Source organism: Thalassophryne amazonica, chromosome 7 (assembly GCF_902500255.1).
Source record: "Thalassophryne amazonica chromosome 7, fThaAma1.1, whole genome shotgun sequence".
Lineage (NCBI taxonomy): Eukaryota > Metazoa > Chordata > Actinopteri > Batrachoidiformes > Batrachoididae > Thalassophryne > Thalassophryne amazonica.
Window position 1 is genome coordinate 49,121,871 of NC_047109.1, and position 26,818 is coordinate 49,148,688.

General features: G+C 42.7%; 1 protein-coding gene across 1 annotated transcript in view; it reads right to left on the reverse strand.

The window, feature by feature from the left end:
* The window catches only part of slc9a1a (solute carrier family 9 member A1a), a 110,994-nt gene that overhangs the window by 33,987 nt on the left and 50,189 nt on the right, over positions 1-26,818 (reverse strand). The window contains 6 exon segments of the mRNA XM_034174116.1: positions 5,278-5,367; positions 13,665-13,867; positions 22,648-22,865; positions 25,998-26,059; positions 26,061-26,164; positions 26,167-26,245. Coding sequence (XP_034030007.1) covers positions 5,278-5,367; positions 13,665-13,867; positions 22,648-22,865; positions 25,998-26,059; positions 26,061-26,164; positions 26,167-26,245 — 756 coding nt within the window.

A 26,818-nucleotide genomic window follows, 5' to 3' on the forward strand; every position in this document is an offset into this window, starting at 1 on the left:
TTTCACACTGGAAAGATTTTATTCGTTCCTCATTAATGTGCCTTTTTTGTGGGGCAGCCAGCGATGCGGTTCTCTGGCGTGGACTGGACCATTCACTTCATAAAGTGAAGTTACTGGCCCTCATGTAAAGGAAAATAATAATAAAAAAAATAATACCCTCCATGTGTTGCTGTGGGACTTGACTGATTAAAACATTGTTCCTCGTAATGCTGTGTGGCTCTCTGCCGAGTAAAGTTGGAAGGCTGGATTTCAGAATCAATAACTTCAAAGCGAATTGCCATTTTAAAATCAAGTGACATCTTTCCAAATGTTATAATACAGTCAACAAACTCCAACAGACCAAAACAGCTTTTGTTTCCCCCAAGATGAGACATTCTCCATTCTTTGTGAATTACACAGATCTTGACGTGCAGCTGGCTGCGAGACTGGAGCTCAGGGACAGTCAACAACTTACCACGACGAAAGGAAGTGCTTTGATAAAAACTCAGTAACGTCACGTTTATGGTTTGTAGTGACCAAACCAACCTCACATCAAACATCAATGAGCTCCCTCTGGTCATACTGCAGCACTTAGATTGGAAAAATGTACTATTATATAATTTTAGGGATTTTTTTGTAAAAAATTTGAATAAAATCTCAACTTTTTACTTATGTCTTTAGTGCAACCAAACCCTCATCACACATCAATGAACTCTCTTTGGTTGTACTACAGTATTTAGAAGGGAAAAATAAACATTTATATATTTTTTGGTATGTTTTTATTCCAATAAATCTGAATAAAATCTCAACTTTTTATTTATATCTTGTAGAGCAACCAAACTAACATCACACATCAATGAGCTCCCTCTGGTTGTACTTGGGGAGGGGTCACTCGTAGTTTGTTGCCTGCATTGAAAAGCGCAGAAGGTGATGTATGTACATCAAGACATAATGGCGTACCTGGTGAAACTGGCCTCAACCATTACTATAATTCGTATTTCAGCAGCAGGTATTTTGAGAGTTTCATATAGCCTCCTGACTACGAGGACATATACATACGTACACGCACGCATACACACGTGTACACGTACGTATACATACACGTACGTATACACACACGTATACACGCACACACACGTATACATACACATATACACGCACTCAAAAATATAAACGCAACACTTTTGGTTTTGCTCCCATTTTGTATGAGATGAACTCAAAGATCTAAAACTTTTTCCACATACACAATATCACCATTTCCCTCAAATATTGTTCACAAACCAGTCTAAATCTGTGATAGTGAGCACTTCTCCTTTGCTGAGATAATCTATCCCACCTCACAGGTGTGCCATATCAAGATGCTGATTAGACACCATGATTAGTGCACAGGTGTGCCTTAGACTGCCCACAATAAAAGGCCACTCTGAAAGGTGCAGTTTTATCACACAGCACAATGCCACAGATGTCGCAAGATTTGAGGGAGCGTGCAATTGGCATGCTGACAGCAGGAATGTCAACCAGAGCTGTTGCTCGTGTATTGAATGTTCATTTCTCTACCATAAGCCATCTCCAAAGGCGTTTCAGAGAATTTGGCAGTACATCCAACCAGCCTCACAACCGCAGACCACATTTAACCACACCAGCCCAGGACCTCCACATCCAGCATGTTCACCTCCAAGATCGTCTGAGACCAGCCACTCGGACAGCTGCTGAAACAGTTGGTTTGCATAACCAAAGAATTTCTGCACAAACTGTCAGAAACCGTCTCAGGAAAGTTCATCTTCATGCTCGTCGTCCTCATCGGGGTCTCGACCTGACTCCAGTTCGTCATCGTAACCGACTTGAGTGGGCAAATGCTCACATTCGTTGGCGTTTGGCACGTTGGAGAGGTGTTCTCTTCACGGATGAATCCCGGTTCACACTGTTCAGGGCAGATGGCAGACAGCGTGTGTGGCGTCGTGTGGGTGAGCGGTTTTCTGATGTCAAAGTTGTGGATCGAGTGGCCCATGGTGGCGGTGGGGTTATGGTATGGGCAGGCGTCTGTTATGGACGAAGAACACAGGTGCATTTTATTGATGGCATTTTGAATGCACAGAGATACTGTGACGAGATACTGAGGCCCCTTGTTGTGCCATACATCCAAGAGCATCACCTCATGTTGCAGCAGGCTAATGCACGGCCCCATGTTGCAAGGATCTGTACACAATTCTTGGAAGCTGAAAATGTCCCAGTTCTTGCATGGCCGGCATACTCACCGGACATGTCACCCATTGAGCATGTTACCAGTTCCTGCCAATATCCAGCAACTTCGCACAGCCACTGAAGAGGAGTGGACCAACATTCCACAGGCCACAATTGACAACCTGATCAACTCTATGCGAAGGAGATGTGTTGCACTGCATGAGGCAAATGGTGGTCACACCAGATACTGACTGGTATCCCCCCCATTAAAACAAAACTGCATCTTTCAGAGTGGCCTTTTATTGTGGGCAGTCTAAGGCACACCTGTGCACTAATCACGGTGTCTAATCACCATCTTGGTATGGCACACCTGTGAGGTGGGATGGATTATCTCAGCAAAGGAGAAGTGCTCACTATCACAGATTTAGACTGGTTTGTGAACAATATTTGACGGAAATGGTGATATTGTGTATGTGGAAAAGGTTTTAGATCTTTGAGTTCATCTCATACAAAATGGGAGCAAAACCAAAAGTGTTGCGTTTATATTTTTGTTGAGTGTATATATACGTATACATACACATACGTATACATACACATACGTATACATACATACATACAGGTGTGTGTCCCGGTAGTCAGGAGGATATGATGATTTTTATTTAATGTACTCTGGTATTATTTTATACTGTTGTTCATACACTATTGACTTGAAGAAATATAGATTATAGACAATATTATTAGCATCTTGAAACAAAACCTCCATCCATCCATTTTCATCCACTTTATCCGGAGTCGGGTGGCGGGGGCAGCAGTTCAAGCAAAGCCGCCCAGACTTCCCGATCCACACACACCTCCCCCAGCTCCTCCAGGGGAACCCCAAGGCGTTCCCAAGCCAGCCGAGAGACGTAGTCCCTCCAGTGTGTCCTGGGTCTTCCCCGGGGCCTCCTCCCGATGGGATGTGCCTGGAACACCTCTCCAGCGAGGCGTCCAGGGGGCATCTGGAAAAGATGCTCGAGCCACCTCAACTGGCTCCTTTCGACGTCGAGGAGCAGCGGCTCGACTCCGAGCTCCTCCCGAGTGACCAAGCTCCTCACCCTATCTCTAAGGGAGCGCCCAGCCACCCTGAGGAGGAAACTCATCTCGGCCGCTTGTACTCACGATCTCATTCTTTCGGTCATGAGCCAAATCTCATGACCATAGGTGAGGATCGGAACGTAGATCGATCGGTAAATTGAGAGCTTTGCCCCCCTACTCAGCTCTCTCTTCACCACGACGGTCCGATACAGCGACCGCATCACTGCAGATGCTGCACCGATCCATCTATCAATCTCACGCTCCAGAGGGGCGAAGGACACTCAAGGACACTCGGTGGGGTGTCCTTGCCTCAAGTGGAGGAGTTTAAGTATTAGCATCTTGAAACAAAACCTATTAAATGCATTTACTTGTAGTGCCTCAATACACATGCATTGCGATGAGACTGTCAGCCCAAGGCTGAGGTTTCAAGTAATTTATATTTTCAGACTGTGAAAGGGGCTTTTCCACTATGAAGAGGGTCAAGACCACCCTCCAAAACAGACCGAAAGACAAAACCCTGGACAACCTCCTTATAAAGATAAAGATGAACTTTATTTATCCCAAAATAAATTATTTTGCCAGAGTACAGAAACAGTAAACAATGGTTAGTTAAATACACAATTACAGAAAGTGTTAGTATTAAACAGAAAATCAATTTTTTATGATTTATATTGAAGGAGGTGAGGCAGAAACATTCAGCTTTGAGCCAGCTTGCAACAAATGGGCCAATATGAATAAAAGAATAATAATAATAATTTAATAAAATTTGCCGCTAAATTGAGATGTAAAAGGCCATTGGCTGAAGTCAGTGGAGGGCACTTCCGGCTGACATCACTGGTTGGGGTGTCCTGGGACGAGTGCAGTTTACTGAGCTCGCTCACTGAAGTTCTATTAGACTTGTGAAGAAACAGGTGGAATATGCCAGAAAGCTGCGCATGTTGGCAAAGCCACAAATGGAGGAACAAGGGAGACAATATTTCCTTCCATAAAAAAGTGGTTTGGAAATCTGGACTTTCGCTGGCGTCATTTAACCTTCGCTCAGCTTTGTTCCTGCAGAAGTCACTTCATCAGGATGTTTAAACTGTTGAAAAATTTGAACGAAGGGCATCAAAAACCTCAATTTCTCCGTATTTCATTTTGCTGTCATTCTTGATGGTTTCTTATCGTTTGCTTCGTTTTTTGTAACGTTAGCCTTTTGTTTGACTTCCTTCAAGCAGCTGAGCATTTCACACAGTACTAAAGCTACCAACTACGCTGTAGCCACACTGTACACGCTGTTAAAAACAAAAACACACAACGCTGACATCATTACTGTGAGTTACATGTCTCGACAGCATCTGTCACTGCTCAAGTCCTATACTGATTACAAACAGCAAAAGGAATATCTCATGTAAGTGCCTGCAAGAATGTGCAGCAATCAGGTGTGCAGCTGCTTTCAAAAATAAACGCACATAAACTGACTGCCTCCATGCAGAATGACCAGGATACATCGCCACAGTGTCACCCAGCATAAATACGTCTTGAGCTCTGTTGACTCATCACCAGTGTTAAACAGCAGAGGAGAAGCCTTTAAGGAGACAGTGTAGCCTGCAGCAGTGGTGACTCATCACAAACCTCCAGAGGGACCTGTGAACTGTGCAAGAGTTCCAATTAACCCTCATGGCAAACCTGTTAAACAAGTTAACAGTTTCGGAAAAGAGAGCATGACATGTCACTTACTGAGCCAGATGACTGTGTAATTCTGTGCACACTTCTGTTGACTGTGCCAACAACAAAAGCACAACTACTCCATGCAGTATGTGGAATGATGTACCACACATAGCCAGCAGGGGGAAGCAACAGTCAAAAATTGAATGTATAGACTGACGCTCCTTTCAAGAAAAAAAAAAAAAAAATGGAACAGCTGCTGTGCATATCCCAAGCTCGAGGGTTTCATGTAATAACCACAAGGTGTCAATACAAAATCATCTGTGGCACAAACACACTTTAAATGAATTATTCTGACAGTGATGCCTGTGGATGGGGGAAGGAGACTGGTTGTACCTGGGTGTGAATCTCCTCATTAATAGAGCGTTTGGCTTCCTGTTTCTTCTTCACCGCCAGCAGCTCTACCAGAGGTTTGATGGTCATTCCCTGAACAAAGGAAGAAAATTAATGAGAGATTTGATACGTAGCTAATGTTTATAAGTAATACACATCTAAAATGTGTAACCATTTCTTTAACCTTAAAAAAAATGCATTTCTTAAAAACACATCTTCAGCAATTTACAAGTTTATATTTATATTAAAATCTTGCAGCAGCACGGTGACTTAGTGGTTAGCACTGTTGCCTCACAGCAAGAAGGTCGTGGGTTTGTTTCCCACCTTTTTATGTGGAGTTTGCATGTTCTCCCTGTGTCTGAGTGTGTTCTCTATGGGTGCTCCGTCTTCACATCTAAAGATGTACACATTAGGTGAACTGAAGACTTTAAATTGACCGGTTGGTGTGTGTATGAATGTATGTGTTTGTCTTTCTAAATTTGGCCCTGTGACATCTAAATTTGGCCCTGTGACAGATTGGCACCCTGTCCAGGGTGCACCCCATCTCACACTCATGACTGCTGGGATAGGCTCCACTCCTGTTAATTGGAGCAAGCGGGTTTAGAAAATGGTTGGATGGATTAAAATGTTGCTGCATTTCAAAAGGTTTTTACCATTACTTCAATCCTGTAGGATGACCAGCAGGTGGTGCTATGTTCCAGAGAGTAGCAGCATTATTTGAAAATGCATGTGCACAACAGAATGCATCACTCATGTTCACACAGGGGGTACATTTAATGTAAATAATAATAATAAAACAGGTGATAAATACATAATATTCACATTAAAATACTGTATGCAAGATGGATGTGGGACCACTTCACTTTTACAATTTGATTTAGGCATTGTTCTATGAGAAAATCCAGTGATTTTACAAACATTTAATTACTTATGATCCCTGGCAACTGTCCATTTGTAACATGCTAGCTGATTAGTTACTTTGTGAAACATGAAACCCTCACATCTGACTTTTCTTGGAACGGGAAAGCACATATTTTAATTCTGATGTTGTGTTGACCCACAAATGGGGGGGAGGGGGGAATAAAGAGATATTAAAAGTTACAACTGCACCAAAACATATACATGCATATCCTGGTAAGGGGATTCTTATGGGATAATATGCAAAACATCTAAGGACACAACAATTAATACTACCGTTCTTGAGAATTACCAGTTAAAAAACATTTTCCCAAGCACCAACGCTCAATCACAGTCACGCAGATACTTTGCTTCTGTTGCAGCTTTATAGTTTGACACTGACATTGTTGAAAAAGAAAACATGAAATCTAGTCTACAGTTTGCCAGAAGGCATGTGGAGAAACTAACACAGTGGTCTCAATCTTGTTCCACAACACGCCAAGAGGGAGCAGCTTTTCTGTGTAATCACAAACTACCAGGTCATTCCAGTGATTTACAACATCATGAGGAGAAGGGACATGTTTATCACTTAAGTCACCTGCTGTGAAGTGCAGGAATGAAAAACGTGCACCCGTTCTGCCCTTAGTCTGAGATGATTAAGGATGACCTGCTCAAGACAGACTTACCATAACTGTGCCACACTCTTTACATTCATTAAGGAATCTTTTAACTTCCTACAATTTTAAACAAACTGTATATCTGCTGCATTTATTACACTGTCCATCCGCTTTTTGTGGAACATGCTGCCTCAGATTAGATGATTAGATGAGGGTTGCCGCCCCTCGAGGCACCTAAGACCTTCAGGCCACAGCTCCCCGCTGCAGCTTCAGCAATGGAAGCTTTGAACATTGCCCATTCTGGTTCAGTGTCTCCAACCTCCACATGGATGCTAGAAAAGCTCCACTGGAGGTGTGAGTTGAAGATCTGTCGGACAGTGGGCTTCTCCAGATGTTCCCAACTCACTCCCACTATCCGTTTGGGCTTACCAGGTCTGTCCAAAGTCCTCCCCCATCCTCTGATCCAACTCACCACCAGATAGTGATCAGTTGACAGCTCTGCCCCTCTCTTCACCCAAGTGTCCAGAAAATGCGGCCTCAGATCAGATGATACGATCACGAAAATCGATCGATCTTCGGCCTAGGGTGCTCTGGTACCATGTACACTTATAAGCAACCTTGTGTTTGAAGATGGTGTTATGGACAGTCCGTAACTAGCACAGAAGTCCAATAACAAACAGCCATTCCTGTTTAGATCTGGGAGGCCATTCCTCCTAATCACGCCTCTCCAGGTGTCTCTGTCATTGCCCACGCGTGCACTGAAGTCCCCTAGCAGAACAATGGAGTTCCCCACTGGAGCACCATACAGGACTGCATTCAGGAACTCCAAGAAGGTCCTCCAAGCTCCGGGTCCTTCCCCCACAGTGAGGTGATGTTCCACACCCCCAGAGCTAGACCCCACCAAGGCCCTCGACTTTCACTGTCACCCATTGGACAGCACAACCGACACCAGCGGTTACCCCTGTGGGTGGTGAGCCCACAGGGTGGAGATGGAAGGTCCACATTGCCTTTTCGGGCTGTGCCCAACTGGGCTCCGTAGCAAGCACAGCCACCAGGCGCTTGCTGACGGGCCCTACATCCAGGCCTGGCTCCAGACGGGGCTCCGGGCTTCCTCCAGGCCGGGTCACATTTCCTCTGCCTCATTTTGTCATGGTGTCTCGCACTAATAATCCTTTCAGGTCATATATAATGCAAATCAGCAATAGGTTTCCCACAACTAGAATGTACAAAGGGTTTGTATTTCGTCTCTTTATCATGAATTTTCGAGCTACATCTGTCAATCCCTTTAGGAGCCATATGCATTTAGGTGTGGTAAACTGCTATTACTAATTATATAGTAATATTTATTTTTAATATTTTATGACAAGATTTTTTTGTTTAGGAGTTTAGAATCAATACAATTCAAATTAATTGGCTGGTGGAAATAAGGTGGAAATGCTGTTCCACTTTCCTTCAGTAAAGGCTGTAATGTACTGTAGAGCTAAACTATTATGTGATGTCACCTCAGTTTCAAACACACCCTACAAAAAAAAATAAATAAATAAATAAAATAATGGCTGACCATGATAAACTGCCCCAGAGATCAAATTGAGCACTGTTGATTATTCACTTTAAGAGGTAGCAGGCAGAGTGCAAACAGGTTGCAGGTTTAAACACTGAGATGTGCCAATGTTTCACAGCTAAAACGTGTGGTGGGCCAAGGTAAGTGAGTCAGAGTGCTGTGCCACTGAATTTCTCCACCGGCTCCTCTACAGACAACGGCCCAACATTGTGTCCAATTTCACTGAGCACAGGCATAATTAATCCAAGATAGCAAGAGAGCCCTGCATAATTTGCATTGGAAGACATGATATACCGATTAAACAAACATTGGCCAACCCTAATGCAAACTATTTTTTACCACTTTTTATGCAGCCATGTCTGGGATTAAAGACACATTGGCAGGCAGAAAGTTTACTTCAAAAAAGTGTTCAGATTTTTTTTAATTACAAAGTATGTAGTACAGTTCTCCTTTACAGATGTGCTCAAAGGTTTACATACCTTGGCAGAATTGCTGATTTTGGTTTTTTTTTTTGGGGGGGGGGGGGGGGGGGCATTTTTGAGAGAATATGAATGGTAACAAAAACATTATTTTTACTCATGGTTAGTGGTTGTGTGAAGCTATTTATTTATAATTTATTTGTATGCTACTGCTGCAAATAAGTATTTGAACACCTACCAACCAGCAAGAATTCTGGCTCTCACAGACCTGTTCACACAATCAATCACACTCCAAACTGTCCACCATATCCAAGACCAAAGAGCTGTCTAAGGATACCAGGGACAAAACTGTAGACCTGCACAAGGCTGGGATGGACTACAGGACAACAGGCAAGCAGCTTGGTAGAAGACAACAACTGTTATGATTATTTATTAGAAAGTAGAAGAAACACAAGATGACTGTCAATCTCCCTCAGTCTGGGATTCCCTGCAAGATCTCACTTTGTGGGGTAAGGATGATTCTGAGAAAGCTCAGAACGACACAGGAGGACCTGGTCAATGACCTGAAGAGAGCTGGGACCACAGTCACAAAGATTATATGAGTAACACATGATGCTGTCATGGTTTAAAATCCTGCAGGGCAGCAAGGTCCCCCCGCTCAAGCCAGCACATGTCCAGGCCCATTTGAAGTTCACCAGTGACCATCTGGATGATCCAGAGGAGGCATGGGAGAAGGTCATGTGGTCAGATGAGACCAGAATAGAACTTTTTGGAATCAACTCCACTTACCATGTTTAGAGGATGAAAACAACCCCAAGAAAACCAACCCAACCGTGAAGCATGGGAGTGGAAACATTATACTCTGGGGGTGCTCTTCTGCAAAGGGGACAGGACGACTGCACCGTATTGAAGGGAGGATGGATGGGGTCATGTATTGCGAGATTTTGGCAAACAACCTCCTTCCCTTAGTAAGAGCATTGAAGATGGGTCATGGCTGGGTCTCCCAGCATGACAATGACCCCAAAACACACAGCCAGGGTAACTAAGAAGGGGCTCCGTAAGAAGCATTTCAAGGTCCTGGAGTGGCCTGGCCAGTCTCCAGACCTGAACTCAATAGAAAATCTTTGGAGGGAGCTGAAACTCCAAACCTGAAAGATTTGGAGAAGATCTGTATGGAGGAGTGGACCAAAATCCCTGCTGCAGTGTGTGTAAACCTGATAAAAAAAAAAAAAACTACAGAAAACATTTGACCTCTGCAATTGCAAACAAAGGCTACTGTACCAAATATTAACATTGATTTTCACAGGTGTTGAAATACTTATTTGCAGCAGCAACATACAAATAAATTATTTAAAAAAAAAAAAAAATCATACATTGTGATTTCAGGATTTTTTTTTTTTTTTTTAAGATTATGTCTCTCACAGTGGATATGCACCTAAGATGAAAATTTCAGACCCCTCCATGATTTCTAAGTGGGAGAACTTGCAAAATCGCAGGGTGTTCAAATACTTAACTGATGTTTGGGAACCACTGCAGGAAAAGCTAAATAATACACTTCTAGAGATGAGCAAGTCCTTCAGCATCTTGCTCACTTTCACTCTGGGGTCACCACAGCAGATCTGTGATGGATCTACATTTTGATTTAGCACAAATTGTATGCCAAATGCCGTTCCTGGCACAACTCCATATTACATGGAGAATGGGCGGAGGTGGTCTTGAGCCAGGAACCTTCTGATCTGGAATCAAGCCCACTAACCACGCCTCCCTGTTCACAAACTGCACATATCATTTTAGAATATATATATATATCCGCCCATTCTTAACTTTTCCTGCAGTGGTTCCCAAACATCAGTTTCAGAAACCCGGGTCTACTGTTACAAAAAGCATTCGCAACATACTGTAATATCAAACTGCAATTCTTGTAAAGGGCAGCACAGCGGCTTAGTGGTTTGTAATGTTGTCTCACAGTGAGAAGGATGTGGATTAGATTTCAACCTGGTCCTTTCTATGTGGATTTTGCAAGTTCTCTGTTTGCACGGGTTCCCCTGCAGGTGCTGCGGTTTCCTCCCACTTCTAATAACATGCAGGTTAGGTGAATTGGTGACTCTAAATCCATTCTAAATGTTAGTGAGTGTGTTTGTCTATGTGGCCCTGCAACACACCGGCGGCTTGTCTTTTTTTTTTTTTTTTTTTTTTTTTTTAAATTGTATAGTTTTTTTTCCTTTATAAATATGGAAAATAACCTAGGACAGAAAAAAATGTAAAAACATCAACTGTAAGAATGGCTTACAAATCAAACTTTTTCATGTGACAGTATTAAGTAGTTGTACATCCAGATAATCAAGCAGAATAATTACAACCACCATCTAACCAAACATTTAAAATCCATTCCAAACGTCCATAATCATAGTTTAGCATACATTTAATGAAAACTGTCAAGTATGGAACCACCTGAAACCAAGTATCATGCAATTATGCAGTAAAATAATTATATTAATAGGTGGTACGGTGACTTAGTGGTTACCGATGTGTGAGCATAGTTGTTGGCTGCCTCACAGCAAGAAAGCCATGGGATCACTTCCAGCCTTTTCCTTTCTGTGTGGAGTTTGTATGTTCTCCCTGTGCTTGTGTGGGTTCCCCCTGGGTGCTCCAGCTTCCTCTCATATCGAGATATGTGGAGGTTAAGTAAATTGGTGACTTTAAATTGACCATAGGTGTACATGCATGATTGTGTGTGTCTGTCTACATGTGGCCCTGCGATAGACTGGGGTCCCATCCAGGGTTTACCCTGCTTCACGCCTTATGACTGTTCGGATAGGACAGCAGCATGAATAAAGCATATTTATGTCTAGTCTTTAGGGTTTCAGGCTTAGTTGCTGCCAAATGTCTTACAGCTTCACCAGGAGGCTGGCTGTCCAACAAGAAATGACAGGTGCAGGAGTTCTGCTTAAAATTAACAACATCAAGTGTGAGTTTACGTGCAATCTTCAAGTACAATGTATGAGAAAACTCTATTGTGAGGCATGAATATTTCCTGCATATTCCACATTTGCATGTTTTTATCATTTTGCATAAATCATCAATTAACATGAGCGCTTGTCAACATTCTTCAAAGTGATAGCAGCAATGACATTCTCCCAAACGGGCCCCGTTTCTAGAAGAGGCAGCAGATCGCTTCTCAAAAATGCATAAGGCTGAACATCAAGTTCAACCCCAAACATGGCCAGCAGTCACAAGTTTCACAAAGTTTAAATTGTGGTTGTTGTGAGGAAAAACACTGCCCTCACCATTTTCTCAGCACGGCAGTTGATGTGATCCAAAAGAGACACATAATTGACATGTTTTAAAATTACACAAACAGGAAATCCTGGCAAAGTACGCCGAGCTAATATTAGTCCATCATTCACTAATCTGAACAAAATGATTTGGAATGCAAGGAGTAAATGAAATTAAACTGGCTCCCACATAAAATGCAGTGATATAAGATAGAAATCTCAAACATCTATAAACTCTACGGTATTCAATGGAAAATTTAATTTAACGAAATTAAGTATATATTTATGCAGGGGTGGTGGCCAAATGGTTATTGCTCTTGGTTTCAGTGCGGAAGGTTCCCAGTTGAAACTCCACATTTCTGCTACATTTCTACATGCAATGGGAGTTGCATCAGGAAGGACATCCGGCATAAAACGTGCGACAATTCAACGTCCAGATCCACCTTGAAGCTGCTGTGGTGATCCCGAGTGAAAAAACAAGGGAGCAGCCGAAGGGACTTACTAAGTATATATATTCATAATATATCTAATTAAAAAAGTAATGTATTCTACATTGCCATGAAAATGTATTTGTCCTTTGCTGCCAATTTTTTTTTCCTCCAGATTGCGTACACGTGACTGTTTGGACTAAAAGTAGTTCACTGAGGTGCTGGATACAGTATATATATCATGTTGTTTCAAATATTCAACCGAGCTTTAAAACAAAGGCAACCTGCATGAACACAAGTTAAAATATAAAACATGCAAGTAATAAAACAAAACAATTAACCAACAGCTATATCACATGGAAGAAGAAATCACTTGGTTGTACCACCTTTACCAACAATAACTGCAAACAAATGCTTCTAACAGGTGATCAGCGTTTGATTGAAATACGCAACACTCCTGTGGTTGAACTAATAAAGGATGTGAGGAGTATTTAAACATGAACCACTCCTGTAAGATCCTGTCAAAATTTCAATAGAGTTCAACTCGGGATTTCGACTAGGCCACTTTTAAACATTAAAGCCCTGTTCTCACATTCAGGGACTGGCATCGCATAAGGTCACAGTGTAGTACGTTGCTGAGTGAGAACTTTTTTTTAGTCAGCTACATGCTACTTAAACTGCTCCATTTAATCGACGACTTGATTGAATTGGGCTGGCAGTAATCACCCTTGCTTGTGTTGTATTGAACTGAACCCAGATATCAATGAAGTTTGGTAGAATGTGGATCAAGCCAATACTTTCCCTATGCAACTCCCAGTGGAATTTGTTTCCATTCAAAATGTATATTAAACATTTTAATATGTGATTAATTCATTTTCTGAACCTGCATCATAGAGGGGAGCGTATCTCAGCCATTCTTAGGGGAGAGATAGGGTAGACCCTGATATTCAATTAAACTGAGCTGAATAGTATGATGTGTACTCATGTTTTGGAACTCAACATTCATTAATCTGAAGTTATTCAATAAGAGGGAGAACATCACCAACAACAAAAATAAATGTCCCATAATTTGGCTAAACCATACAAGAAGCACCACCAGAGTCAACCAGGTGGACCCCTATGACTCCTTGAATGGTTTCCCCATTTAGAAAGCTGAAGAAACACACAGGACAATCTGGACTGAAAACTCTTACCTGAACAAAGACGGTGAAGAAAATAACTGTGATGATGGCAGTAAGGAACATTTCTCTCTTGGGAATGTGATGACCGTTAAGCAGGAATCCCAGGGAGAAGGCAATCGCTCCTCGCAGGCCACCATAGGCAATAATAAACTGGTCCTTGGTGGTCAACTTGACAATTCGGAACCGATTGATCACGAAGGTCAGACAAATCACACCTGGCGGAGACAGCATAAAGGTATAATGACGCAATAAGCTCATAGTGGGCTTTGAAATGCGATGCACAGCTCAAGGTTAAATGCACTCACAATATATAGGAAACAACTTGAACTATAAGGGCAACGTGCAGTTATGACTAGGGATGGGTATCGAGAACCGGTTCCTTTCGGGTATCGTTAAGAAATGATTCGATCCACCGACATCAATAAGCTTTGTGCTTAACGATTCTGTTATTGGTCCTTCAGAGTGGCCGTTGTTTTGGCGGGTGTTTGTCAGGAAAATGATAATTTCTCTACATTGATTACAGACCCTGCAGCGGGTCCTTAATCAACTTTTCTGCAGCGCGGCTTTGCTTTGAATCTTGAACCAATCGAAGCAGTGGTTCGCAGATTGAAGCAATGCTTCGATCGATTGCTTCGTTTATTTCTTTTTGCTTAATTTTCCCCCACTAAAACCCTAAAGAGCATACGTCTGTGAGTATTATTTACCTTTTCTATGTTAAACCGACCTGTTATGGTCTTCTGAAACAGTTGATAGATATATTTTATAACTTAACAACGGGAGCGATGCTAACGCGTTAGCATGTCTATGGCATTTTCAATGTTAAAAGTTAGCATTTAGCAATTGCAGCTGTCATCACGTTCGGGTGCATTTGTTTTCAAATTGTAATATTCCTTAAATTTATTTTTGCTTATATATTAATAATCTAATGATTATTATATACAATTTTAGAGAAAGAGACAAAAAGAACCTGAATAGAAACACAACAGAAAATATATAATAGCAACTAACAATGAACATAAATAAATACATAAATAAATAAATACATACAGAAATGTTTCCTGTGAACACCTAGTGACTCTCACACCTCCATTTCATCCCTGTTTTATTTAAGTTTAATGATAGTTTGTTAAGGGCAAACTGTATTTTCAGTTTGTTAATTTCTTCAGTGATTTCTTCCATAACTATCTGCCAAACTAGAAAACTGCTGCATCTTAGTAAGAGCAGAGAATGAATCTGAATAAGGAAAGTTGTATTTTTTTTTTCCCCTCACCTAAATGGATGCTGCACTCACTCCAGTTTATTGTCTGGAATAGTCCCAGGTTGCATTTCAGAGCTTCTAGAATTCAAACATTTTCGTGCAGGTGGTGTTAGGGGGGTAATTTTGGGTTTCAGCTTTTTTTGTTTTCACCACTTTCATCAGTGAATATGAGTTGTGAGTCACTTTTGTGCGGATTAAAGTTACTAACTGGGACTCCTGTCTCGGTGCGAGAAAGAAACGAGAATCGTCCTCCGTTCTGTTCACACAGCTCCAAACGTTGCACGGCTCTCTGACAAGTCAAGATAGAACGATAGAATCCAGTCTGAATTAATAACTTCAAAGCAAGATCAAGGATACAGTGACTAATTTCATATTTATTTACTTTAAGACTCAAGGAAATACATAGAAAACCTTTAAAGCCTACTTTTAGTAGAAAATTCACGAGGTATAGATAAGCAGAATTGATAAGGAATCGGATCGATAAGCAGAATCGATAATGGCATCAATATCGATAAAATCTTATCAATACCCATCCCTAGTTATGACCAAATGGTCCAAATGTCCACAACAGCATTCAGTCATTTTCTGCAATAAGCCAGGGGTGGGTAATGGGTGAGTGGAACCCACCCCCCCAAAAAAACCAACAACAACAACACACACTTGTTCGGGGGTAATTTATATAAATATAAATCCCAAAACTGCAATCATTTCACCAATTATTGAAGGTGTCAGGCCATAATTATGACTTCATATCCATCTTCATATTGTGTGCGTCAATTGTGTGAAGTTTTCTAAAGAGCATCTGCACTTACAAAGCTCATGAGCAGACGGATAGGGAGATACTAACATACAACCCCAACGTTTTGTTTGTGGGAGATATAATTGGTATATTAAGTGCAAATTAATCCACTGCAGAAATTTCAAGGATTATTTAGGGTTCCTACATATTTTCCATTTCAAAATTTCATATGTTTTCCATATTCAAATAGAACGCACAGTAGATTTTTCAGACTATATTTGACAAAGTACAAATAGCTTTTTTATTTTATTTATAATAGATTTAAAAAACTTAACATTTTAAAAATGTAGCATAGCATGTATGTTACATAATAAATATGCAGTCGATTATGCTATTATACTTTACTAATAAGGAAGAGAAACAAGATAATCAAGTGGTTTTCCTTTTTTCCCCCCTCCTTTTTAAAGTAGCTACCACGTTTGCTCAAAACCATCAAAGTGTAATCTCGCAAACTCATTTTGATTTGTGTAGCTGGTGCTCCAATACAGGTTAAGTCAAGTCAGACTAAAGTAGCTATGCCACAATTTGGTTATTTAAATAATTTGTTTTAAATGAGCTTCATTTTTCTGGCGTTGCCCACGGGGAGAGGCGGAGAGCTGGGGTCGCATTGCTTATTGTTCCCCAGCTCAGTCGCCATGTGTTGGAGTTCACTCCAGTGAACGAGAGGGTCGCGTCCCTACGCCTTCGGGTCGGGGACAGGTCTCTCACCGTTGTCTCGGCCTACAGGCCGAGCGGCAGTGCAGAGTACCCGACCTTCTTGGAGTCCCTGGGAGGGGTACTAGATAGCGCTCCGACTGGGGACTCCATTGTTCTCCTGGGGGATTTCAATGCCCACGTGGGCGGCGACAGTGAGACCTGGAGGGGGGTGATTGGGAAGCACGGCCTCCCCGATCTGAATCCGAGTGGTGTTCAGTTGTTGGACTTCTGTGCTAGTCACAGTTTGTCCATCACGAACACCATGTTCGAGCACAAGGGTGTCCATAAGTGCACATGGCACCAGGACACCCTGAGCCGTAGGTCGATCGACTTTGTAGTCGTATCATCTGACCTTCTGCCATGTGTCTGTCGACCGATCATCACCTGGTGGTGAGTTGGATCCGCTGGGAGGGGAGGAAGCCGGTCAGACCTGCAGGCCCAAATGTATCGTGAGGGTCTGCTGGGAACAACTGGCGGAACCCTCTGTCGGCGCGGTCTTCAACTCCCACCTCCGGGAGAGCTTCTCCCAGATCCCGGGGGAGGTTGGAGACATGGAGTCCGAGTGGACCATGTTCTCCACCTCCATTGTCGATGCGGCCACTCATAGCTGTGGTCGCAAGGTCTCTGGTGCCTGTCGCGGCGGCAATCCCCGAACCCGGTGGTAGACGCCGGAAGTAAGGGATGCTGTCAAGCTGAAGAAGAAGTCCTACTTATCTTTGTTGGTAGGTGGGACCCCGGAGGCAGCTGACGGGTACCGGCAGGCCAAGCGTGCCGCAGCCCGTGTGGTCGCAGAGGCAAAAACGCGGGTCTGGGAGAAGTTCGGGGAGGCCATGGAGGAGGACTATCGGTCGGCCTCGAAGAGATTCTGGCAAACCGTCCGACGCCTCAGGAGGTGGAAGCAGCTCTCCACCAGCACTGTTTACGGTGCAGGTGGGGAGCTGTTGACCCTGACTGGGGATGTTGTCGGGCGGTGGAAGGAGTACTTCGAGGATCTCTTCAATCCCATCGTCACGTCTTACGAAGAGGAAGCAGAGACTGGGGACTCAGAGGCGGACTCATCCATTACCCAGGCCGAAGTCACCGAGGTGGTTAGAAAGCTCCTCGGTGGCAAGGCTCCTGGGGTGGATGAAATCCGTCCTGAGTACCTTAAGTCTCTGGATGTTGTGGGACTGTCTTGGTTGACACGCCTCTGCAACATCGCGTGGCGATCGGGGACAGTGCCTCTGGATTGGCAGACTGGGGTGGTGGTCCCTCTGTTTAAGACCGGAGGGTGTGTTCCAACTATAGGGGGATCACACTCCTCAGCCTCCCCGGTAAGGTCTATTCCAGAGTACTGGAGAGGAGAATTCGACCGATGGTCGACCCTCGATTCAGGAGGAGCAGTGTGGTTTTCGTCCTGGTCGCGGCACACTGGACCAGCTCTACACGCTCCATCGGGTGCTAGAGGGTTCATGGGAGTTTGCCAAACTAGTCCACATGTGTTTTGTGGATCTGGAGAAGGCGTTCGACTGTGTCCCTCGGGGCACCCTGTGGGGGGTGCTCCGGGAGTACGGGGTCCGGGGTCCTTTGCTAAGGGCTATCCAGTCCCTGTACAACCGCAGCAGGAGCTTGGTTTGCATTGCCGGTAGTAAGTCAAACCTGTTTCCAGTGCACGTTGGCCTCCGCAAGGGCTGCCCTTTGTCACCGGTTCTGTTCATTATTTTTATGGACAGAATTTCTAGGCGCAGCCAGGGTGTAGAGGGGGTCTGGTTTGGGAACCACAGAATCTCGTCTCTGCTGTTTGCGGACGATGTGGTCCTGCTGGCTTCGTCAAATCAGGACCTTCAGCGTACACTGGGGTGGTTTGCAGCCGAGTGTGAAGCGTCCGGGATGAAAATCAGCACCTCCAAATCCGAGGCCATGGTTCTCGACCGGAAAAAGGTGCTTTGCCCTCTTCAGGTCGGTGGAGTGTCCTTGCCTCAAGTGGAGGAGTTTAAGTATCTTTGGGTCTTGTTCACGAGCGAGGCATCAATGGAGCGTGAGATCGATAGACGGATCGGTGCAGCATCTGCAGTGATGCGGTCGCTGTATCGGACCGTCATGGTGAAGAGAGAGCTGAGTAGGGGGGCAAAGCTCTCAATTTACCAATCGATCTACGTTCCAATCCTCACCTATGGTCATGAGATTTGGCTCATGACCTAAAGAACGAGATTGCGAGTACAAGCGGCCGAGATGAGTTTCCTCCGCAGGGTGGCTGGGCACTCCCTTAGAGATAGGGTGAGGAGCTCGGTCACCCGGGAGGAGCTCGGAGTCGAGCCGCTGCTCCTCCACGTCAAAAGGAGTCAGTTGAGGTGGCTCGGGCATCTTTTCCGGATGCCCCCTGGATGCCTCGCTGGAGAGATGTTCCGGGCACGTCCCATTGGGAGGAGGCCCGGGGAAGACCCAGGACACGCTGGAGGGACTACATCTCTCGGCTGGCTTGGGAACGGCTTGGGGTTCCCCCGGAGGAGCTGGGGGAGGTGTGTGTGGATCGGGAGGTCTGGGCAGCTTTGTTTGAGCTACTGCCCCCGCGACCCGACTCCGGATAAAGCGGAAGAAAATGGATGGATGGATGTTTTAAATGACAATTACAAGTAGCAAACAATAAGCAAGTTTCGAGTTTAAGTGCTGCAGGGGCTGCTGGGTAAATTCAAAGCATACAAACTGCACAATCCCAGGATCACAAAAACAAAGCGAACACACAATAAATAAATAAATTAAAGCCCAAACACTATCATCATCTTTATCAAAAGTAGTAAACTGCAGTATGAGAAGTCACAGTTTATCTCTATATTATATTTATAAACTTACAGGAACAACACGGCCGTGTTGCGTTCATAAACATTACACAAACCAAAATGAACGCACGAAAAACAAATTAATAAAAAATTAAATCCCAAACACAGCCATCATCTCTAAATCTCTAAAGCCTGCTTTGAAAAGGCAGCAGGGAAACAAAGTTCAAGTGATGTATGAAAATGAAAACCAAAAAGCCAAAACACTGGAATGGTCCTTTAACAAAGACTAAAACACTAAACAGTTTTACATCTTATCACCTGATACATGTAAGAGGTCACAAGTTGCTCAAAATTCCAGTTTTCTCAGAATATTAGTTAAGGAGGCGTATAGTGGAAAATGGGAAAGAGGTTTAGAAAAAGGGTGACCAAACAGTCTGCACCATTCTTTCACTTGTGCTTTCTTTTTAAAGCATACTACTGGAGCTAGTATGACAAATCCTAAAATGAAGAACTTACGCAACAGCCTAAAGGCAACATGAAAACATGATGCAGCACTTCCTCCTATACAATGACAAGTTGGATAAGTTGAAACATATTGGTAGCATATAGTGCATCTGGAAAGTATTCACAGCACTTCACTTTTTCCACATTGTTATGTTACAGCCTTATTCCAAAATCGAGTAAATTATTTTTTTCCTCAAAATTCTACAGACAATACCCCATAATGACTATGTGAAATAATTTTTTTTTTTTTTTTTAGATCTTTTTCAATTTATTAAAAATAATACAAAAAAAAAAAACGTATTCACAGCCTTTGCCTTGAACCTCAAAATTGAGCTCCAGTGCCTCCTGTTTCTACTGTCAAGCACACACCTGTCTACAAACAAGGTCCACAGTTGACAGTGCATGTCAGAGCACAAACTGCGTGAAGTCAAATGAACTGTCTGAAGAGCTCACAGACCGGATTGTCTCGAGACATCAAGCAGTTGAAGGGTACAGAAAGCCTTCTGTTGCTTTGAAGGTCCCAATGTGTACAGTGACCCCCATCTTCTGTAAATGGAAAAAGTTCTGAACCACTAGGACTCTTCCTTGAGCTGGCTGGCGTCTAAACTGAGCGATCGGGGTAGAAAGGCCTTAGTCAGGGAGGTGACCAAGAACCCGATGGTCACTGTCAGAGCTCCAGCATTCCTCTGTGGAGAGAGGAGAACCTTCAGAAGGACAACCATCTCTGCAGCAATCCACCAATCAGGCCTGTATGGTAGAGTGGCCAGATGGAAGCCACTCCGTAGTAAAAGGCACACGGCAGCCTGCCTGGAGTTTGCCAATGGCACCTGAAGGAATCTCAGACCATGAGAAACAAAATTATGTGGTCTAATGAGACAAAGATTGAACTCTTTGGTGTGAATGCCAGGCATCATGTTTTGAAGAGACCAGTCACCATCCCTACAGCGAAGCATGGTGGTGGCAGCAGATTTCTCCAGCGACCTGAAAATGGCTGTGCATGACGCTCACTATCCAACCTGATGGAACTTGAGAGGTGCTGCAAAAAGGAATGGGTAAAACTGCCCAAAGATAGGTGTGTCAAGCTTGTGGCATCATATTCCAGAAGACTTGAGGCTGTAATTGCTGCCAAAGGAACATCAACAAATGAGCAAAGGATGGTAGAACACCAGTGTTGTCGCCTTTGGAACCTATTTTTTATCTGTTTTGAGATAAGCACTCCGGGTATATCACTCTGTGAAGGTGACTTTAATATGGGAAAATTCACCTTAATATGTAGCATATCTGTCTAGATTTGTTTGCTCTGAGGTCCCTGGGGTTGGGACCAGACTTTGGCGGGTTAAACCTGGTTTTATGAGCGCTCAACCATCCCGCTTCCCTCAGGGCATATTGCTGGTGTTGTTTGTATGTACATGTGAAGTCTTAGTTTTTAATTTTTAATAAATTAGGCAAAAAAACCAAACAAAACTGTCATTATTTGGTAGTGTGTGTAGAATTTTAAGGAAAAAATAATTTCATCCATTTTGGAATAAGGCTGTAACATGACAGGCACTGTGAATATTCTCCAGATGCACTGTAGACTCCTGTCAGGGCACCTCGACCTATCTAGTGTTCCAGCCATCTTTTAAAAGGGGCAGGGTGGAAGCAAGAATTGAGGGCATTTCTGTGCACAGAACTGGCCGAAGAGGGCAGGCGCCAGAAGCACGTAATGCTGGGATTGTGACATTTCTTAATGAATAAAATGTGAATAAATAAATAAATGCAAAATCAAGCACCACCAGTGTTTCAAGTTGTTACTTTTTCTGTTGATACTGTAGAATTGTTATATTGTATTTATGTGCACTGCTGCAATAATAATGCAGACAAATTGAATACTGATCCAGTGCAAACAAGAAATGAACAAACAACCCCAAGGATGTAAAATACCTTCTTTTCTCACATAAGGGTTCCTACCGGGGCGTAAAAAAAAAAAAAAAAAAAAAAAAAAAAAAACTCAAAACGTTAGTGAGATTGAGGGGGAAAGTGATATTGAATTCAAGTAATCAACAAGTAAAGGGGTAAAGATTCATTCAGTACCTTTATTTACTTTGTATTGTTGGCAAAGATGCACCTGTCTTTCACTGGCCTCCAGGTTTTTTTTTTTCCCCTTTAAATTTTAACTGCAGACACCCTGGTATACAACATCTACACAAAAGGAAGCATGTGGCCCACAGGACAACAGTTTGCAACCCTGCTTCAGGCAGAGCCAGGTGATGAACTGAAAGCTGCTGCTCTCTGACAAACATCATGCAAATCACGTTAACAATCATAATGTTTTGTACTTGTTCTTTTAAGTAACACGTTAACCAGAGCAGATGTCTGGTGTGAGGGAGATTTGTTGAGGAGTTTTAACAAACCGTGCAAACAGAGGTTTGACAAAACCAAGGCATCGTGGGAAAGTCTGCAAAGCAAAAACATATTTGGAAATGATTTGTCCAAATAGGTCAATAAGCAGAGCACTCAGGCAAAAAGAAAAATTCAAGTTGTACTCGCCAGTTGTACTCTTCAAATGAAGGCAAAAAAGGCAACCAATGGGTCATGGCATTGAGTGCTGAATCACACAGTGAGATGCAGTTAGTTGTGCAGTCCAAATACATACATTCACAGCTTTACTTCTAGATACGGACATTAATTATGGAACCGCTGATCGATTTGGGAAAGTGGAGGGAAACAAACAAGACTGAGTGAATTTGGGTGGGGCACGGGATGGCATGGTGAGGCACCCTCAGAAATCAAGTGAGCTTGAGCGCAGCTTTCTGAAAGCAACCACTTGTGATACAAATGCATTTGCCTTCATGTACAACTTAATGTGTGTATTTAACTCTTAAATCCATATACATTTGAAGTTTTGATTTGATTCATGATAAACTTAATGAGTTTAAATGAAATTCCTCTAAAAAGAAAAAAAACAAAACAAAAAAACTGATAATGCAGTATGGTTCTTACCTATAACTCTTGCCACCAGACACAGCAGCACAGTGACAGTGACAAAGGTCCAGTTCCAGGCATGCGGTCCATCGACCGTGGCCACACCCAAAAAGATGAAAATGAGTGTCTCACTGACGCTGCTCCACATTTTCAGGAAGTACTTGATGGTGGTGTGAGACTTGTGGGATATATTTGCCTCCACATACGGTCGCATCACTGCCCCACATGCTATTAGCCTGAAGCACAAGAAGCAAAGACTAGCTGTGTTGAAAGATGTAGCGTGCAGTTTGAGAATACAGTTATTTCATTTATAAAAGCACTTCAGTAGTTTCCTGAGAAAACATTCATTCTTATTTCCAAATCCCAATGTTTGACCTTCAGAAAAACAAAACCGATATACACCTAAAATAAGAGCCATCAGAGGGAGGCATAACTTGTGTGCACATAACACTTTGCTACAAGAATATGATAGTGACTTCAAGATACTGGAGGAGTGATGTGTCAAAACCAGTAAGACAAACCTTGTTGATTTAGCCTTACTAGTTAGATACCCAGAAAATGTGTTTTTTGGAATATAGCAGCACCACTTCTCATGTAAACTGTACGATGCAATGACAAATAATGAACCTGATCGATACAATCTTTGAACTGCCTCTCGAATCCTACAAGTTGTGGAGATGCCATAGAATGTGTTTTTAGTGCAATTTGTGTTCTCATTGGCGCATTTCAGCTCAACGGTCTATTACGCTGTCTGCAGTGGAGTAAATGCTGTCATGGCTGTTGCGCCATCTGTCAAGTTGGATAACTGTTTTTACCTGCTTAATATTTGCAGATTAACATCAGAAACCTGTTTGTTGGGCATAGTCTGGATGTTACTTTGACAGAATTCCACATTCACTTGTTTGTATTGCTTCGCTCTCCTGGACCCACCAGGGGGCTATGCGGCTATCGAATCAGCAGCCTGACGATTATGATGTCCTCCCCCCAAAAAAATAAATAAATAAATCTTTGTGAGAACACTGAATTAGGACACCATTTTGTGATGTAATTAATGATGCCATCAAGACCTTGACTTCTGACATATCTGCTACAATAGTTATCTGGAGACAATCAACGATCCTGTCATGGTTGTTCAAGATCTGCTCACCTATAAATTATTTTGTACACCGACAAAAACAGACCTGCTCCACTACATTACCCTGCTGCACAGCTGGGCCCAGTTTCACAAAGCAGCATAAGCTTTTAGTCTATTAAACTTACTTAGTTAACTAAAGTTAGTCGCCAGACATGATCTGTCTAATCACCGTTTCATATCAACGGCTAAAGTTGCAGAATAGCCATCTTACATTAGTCAACGATTTTTATGGGCATAGTGGCCTTGCGAGCACCATTGCCAAGAAACACCTACAATGCACAAGAGTTTTGTTTACTTCTGGCTTGCTTGTTGTCATGAACTATCCAGCCTTTGTTTTGTTAACTGGCTTTATTAACATTTATGGACATATATGAACTGCTGAACAATAAGCTTAGCTCTTAGCCTAGCAGTTCTTCTTCTACACTTCAGTCAAGCCTATTTGTGCACACGACCTTGCTCAGCGTAACAGCGATGCCTGGTGGCTAATGTCAGAACTGTCAAACACATCGTGACAGTAGTCTGCTACAACCATGGCCAAAAGTGGAGGAAACTCCTTTTTGAGAAATACGAGCAACGTAGGGGTGCTCTTAAGTGTTCCATCAAGTGGTGGTACATGATAGCTGCCATTTTTGAGGTAGGACACTGAAGTTTTGTCAATTAAAATAAGATTAGGCACCTCTGTACCAGGCTAAAAACTTTTGTTGGGTAACGCAAAACCTTTGGCCAACTAAGTGCTTTGTGCCACGACTAACGTCAAAAAAATTTGTCAATTGAGTTATCTGACTAAACAAAATTAGACTGCTTTATGAAACCAGTCCCTGGTGTAAAGAAGCCGAGTACATTTTACTAACTGAAAAATAGGGAAATAATTGGAGGCTTCCCACGAGCTGTCAGAAATGAGTGTTTGATGCAGATTACAGAATGAGTTAATAAAAATGTACCCCATCCATTTCTTCTGCTGACCATTTCTCCATTTCATTTTAGAGTCATGCAATGTTTGTCAAAAATGAGGTCAGCTGTGAATGTCAATGGAGCAAAAAATTGCAGCAGCTGTTTGTGAACTAAATTAATTCTACCTGCCAACATCGGTTTGTCTTTGTGATTCAAGAAATTCACAGCTGTTAACTGTTAAAATCACACTTACACAAGAAAGCACTTTGATAAAATCAATGTTAAATGTGACACATGATAAGAGAACAAGGTTTCGCATTAGTTTGTCCTTGTATCAGCTGTGACCCAGGAGACTTGGTAAGTAACTTCCCTCTGATGGGCATTTCCAATAACTCATAGCACCTTAAACCAAAAATAGATTGCTATGCTGGAGAATACTGTGCAGAATATGGCTGTGCAGAGAATGCCAGAAGCCCAAAAAATTTGAGACAGTTTTAGCGAGTGTGATATCTATTTATTATACCAAAGTGTCATCAGCCAAAACATATGACCACAGTGCATTCATACGGGGCGGGTTGAGACAGATTCTCCTGGATGTTATGACATGAAATCAGAGGACAGAACTACAACACAAACAGGTGACACAGGACTAATTCCATTTAAATTGTATTGGTATTCTAAAATTTTGCACATCAGGTCGGTGACCGTTTTGTGAGTGATTTACTAAAACTAAGCGCACAAATGACAGCGGGTGGTAACATGACATAGATCGCAATATTTAAATGAGGGTTTTGAGTATATTAGTTATACAATGTTTTCTCCACTGTCCATCTATCGTTAGAAGGCCAAGGAAGTGTTTAGGAAAAATCATATTATGATGGAACCTAAGACCATAAATGATAAAATACAGATTCTGCTTGCAACAAATAGCGTGGCAAAAAAAAAAAAAAAAAAGTGATTCCTGCTGTATCCAAGGATTCTCCTGAGAGACCTCAAACTAAGGACATTCAGTCGTCCCCAGAGGTCACTGGTTAGAACCTCACAATCATATATCCAGACTGGAAGCACCAGAACCATGAAGACTTAGAATTTCATTCTCTGGCAATGGCACTGCCTTTGCAAAACACCTCTGTCCAGCAACCTCATGGCTCCACAAGGTAGGGTCCCAGAATCTCAAACTTAGTCTCATACATATGAGTGAAATTTCTGCAACAGTGACACTGAAGAAGAGCCCAACAGTGACTACACTCAGATTATATGCCATTACATGTAAATTTTCTAAAAGCAGTATCAGGGTATTTGAATGGCACCGATTCCCTCCTCATCTCAACCCAAAACTTACGCCATGATGCCTGAGAGGTGGAACACCTCAGCTGACAGGTAAGCCATGTAACTGTACAGAAATGACAAAGAGTGGCTCAATGACGCGTATAGGGAGGTGAATCGTTGGTGAAGCTGCCAGGTTCCATAGATGGCGCCAACCAGACACACCACCCAGTGCAACCACAGGACAGCCGATGACCCAAGGAAGCCGTCCATCACTGTCACTATGCAACTTCTGGAAAACTCATCAAACAGGTGGTATAGTACCTAGCAGGGGAACAAAAGAGATTTATGCATGTACATCCTGCAACATTTCTCTGAAAAGAAAACAATTGCTGCACAGCAGATTACAGCAATACAACTTTAATTTTGTGCCAAACTAATGCTAAGCTACTTTACTTTTATTTTCACCCAAAATACTCCTTTGAATATAAAATCAGGATAAGTAGACTCTGTGAGTCAATAGAATTATATACAGATGGCTTACCAAAGTCATTCTAGGCTAATGAGCCTTGGCTTTTACTAAAGCATTTTCTCATGACTGCAGTTGCTGATCTTGGCTTAGTGCCAGTTAGTAAAAGCCAACTTGCAGCTGAACATATGATATGGAGAGACTGACACCTGATGAATGGGCACATACAATCTTTGTGGAAGTGATGTCAATATTTAGCAGTAGTCAAATAGATCCAGTCTGGGGAATTGGAGATCTTTGGTGCTTGCGCTGTGGGAAACCTATGACAGCAGCACTGCAAGAGTGCTCCGGAAGAGTCCAGCTAATTGCTGATGCACTGTACAAGCTGATGATTGCTCATTCATGGTTTCAGTAGCCATTTGCTGACC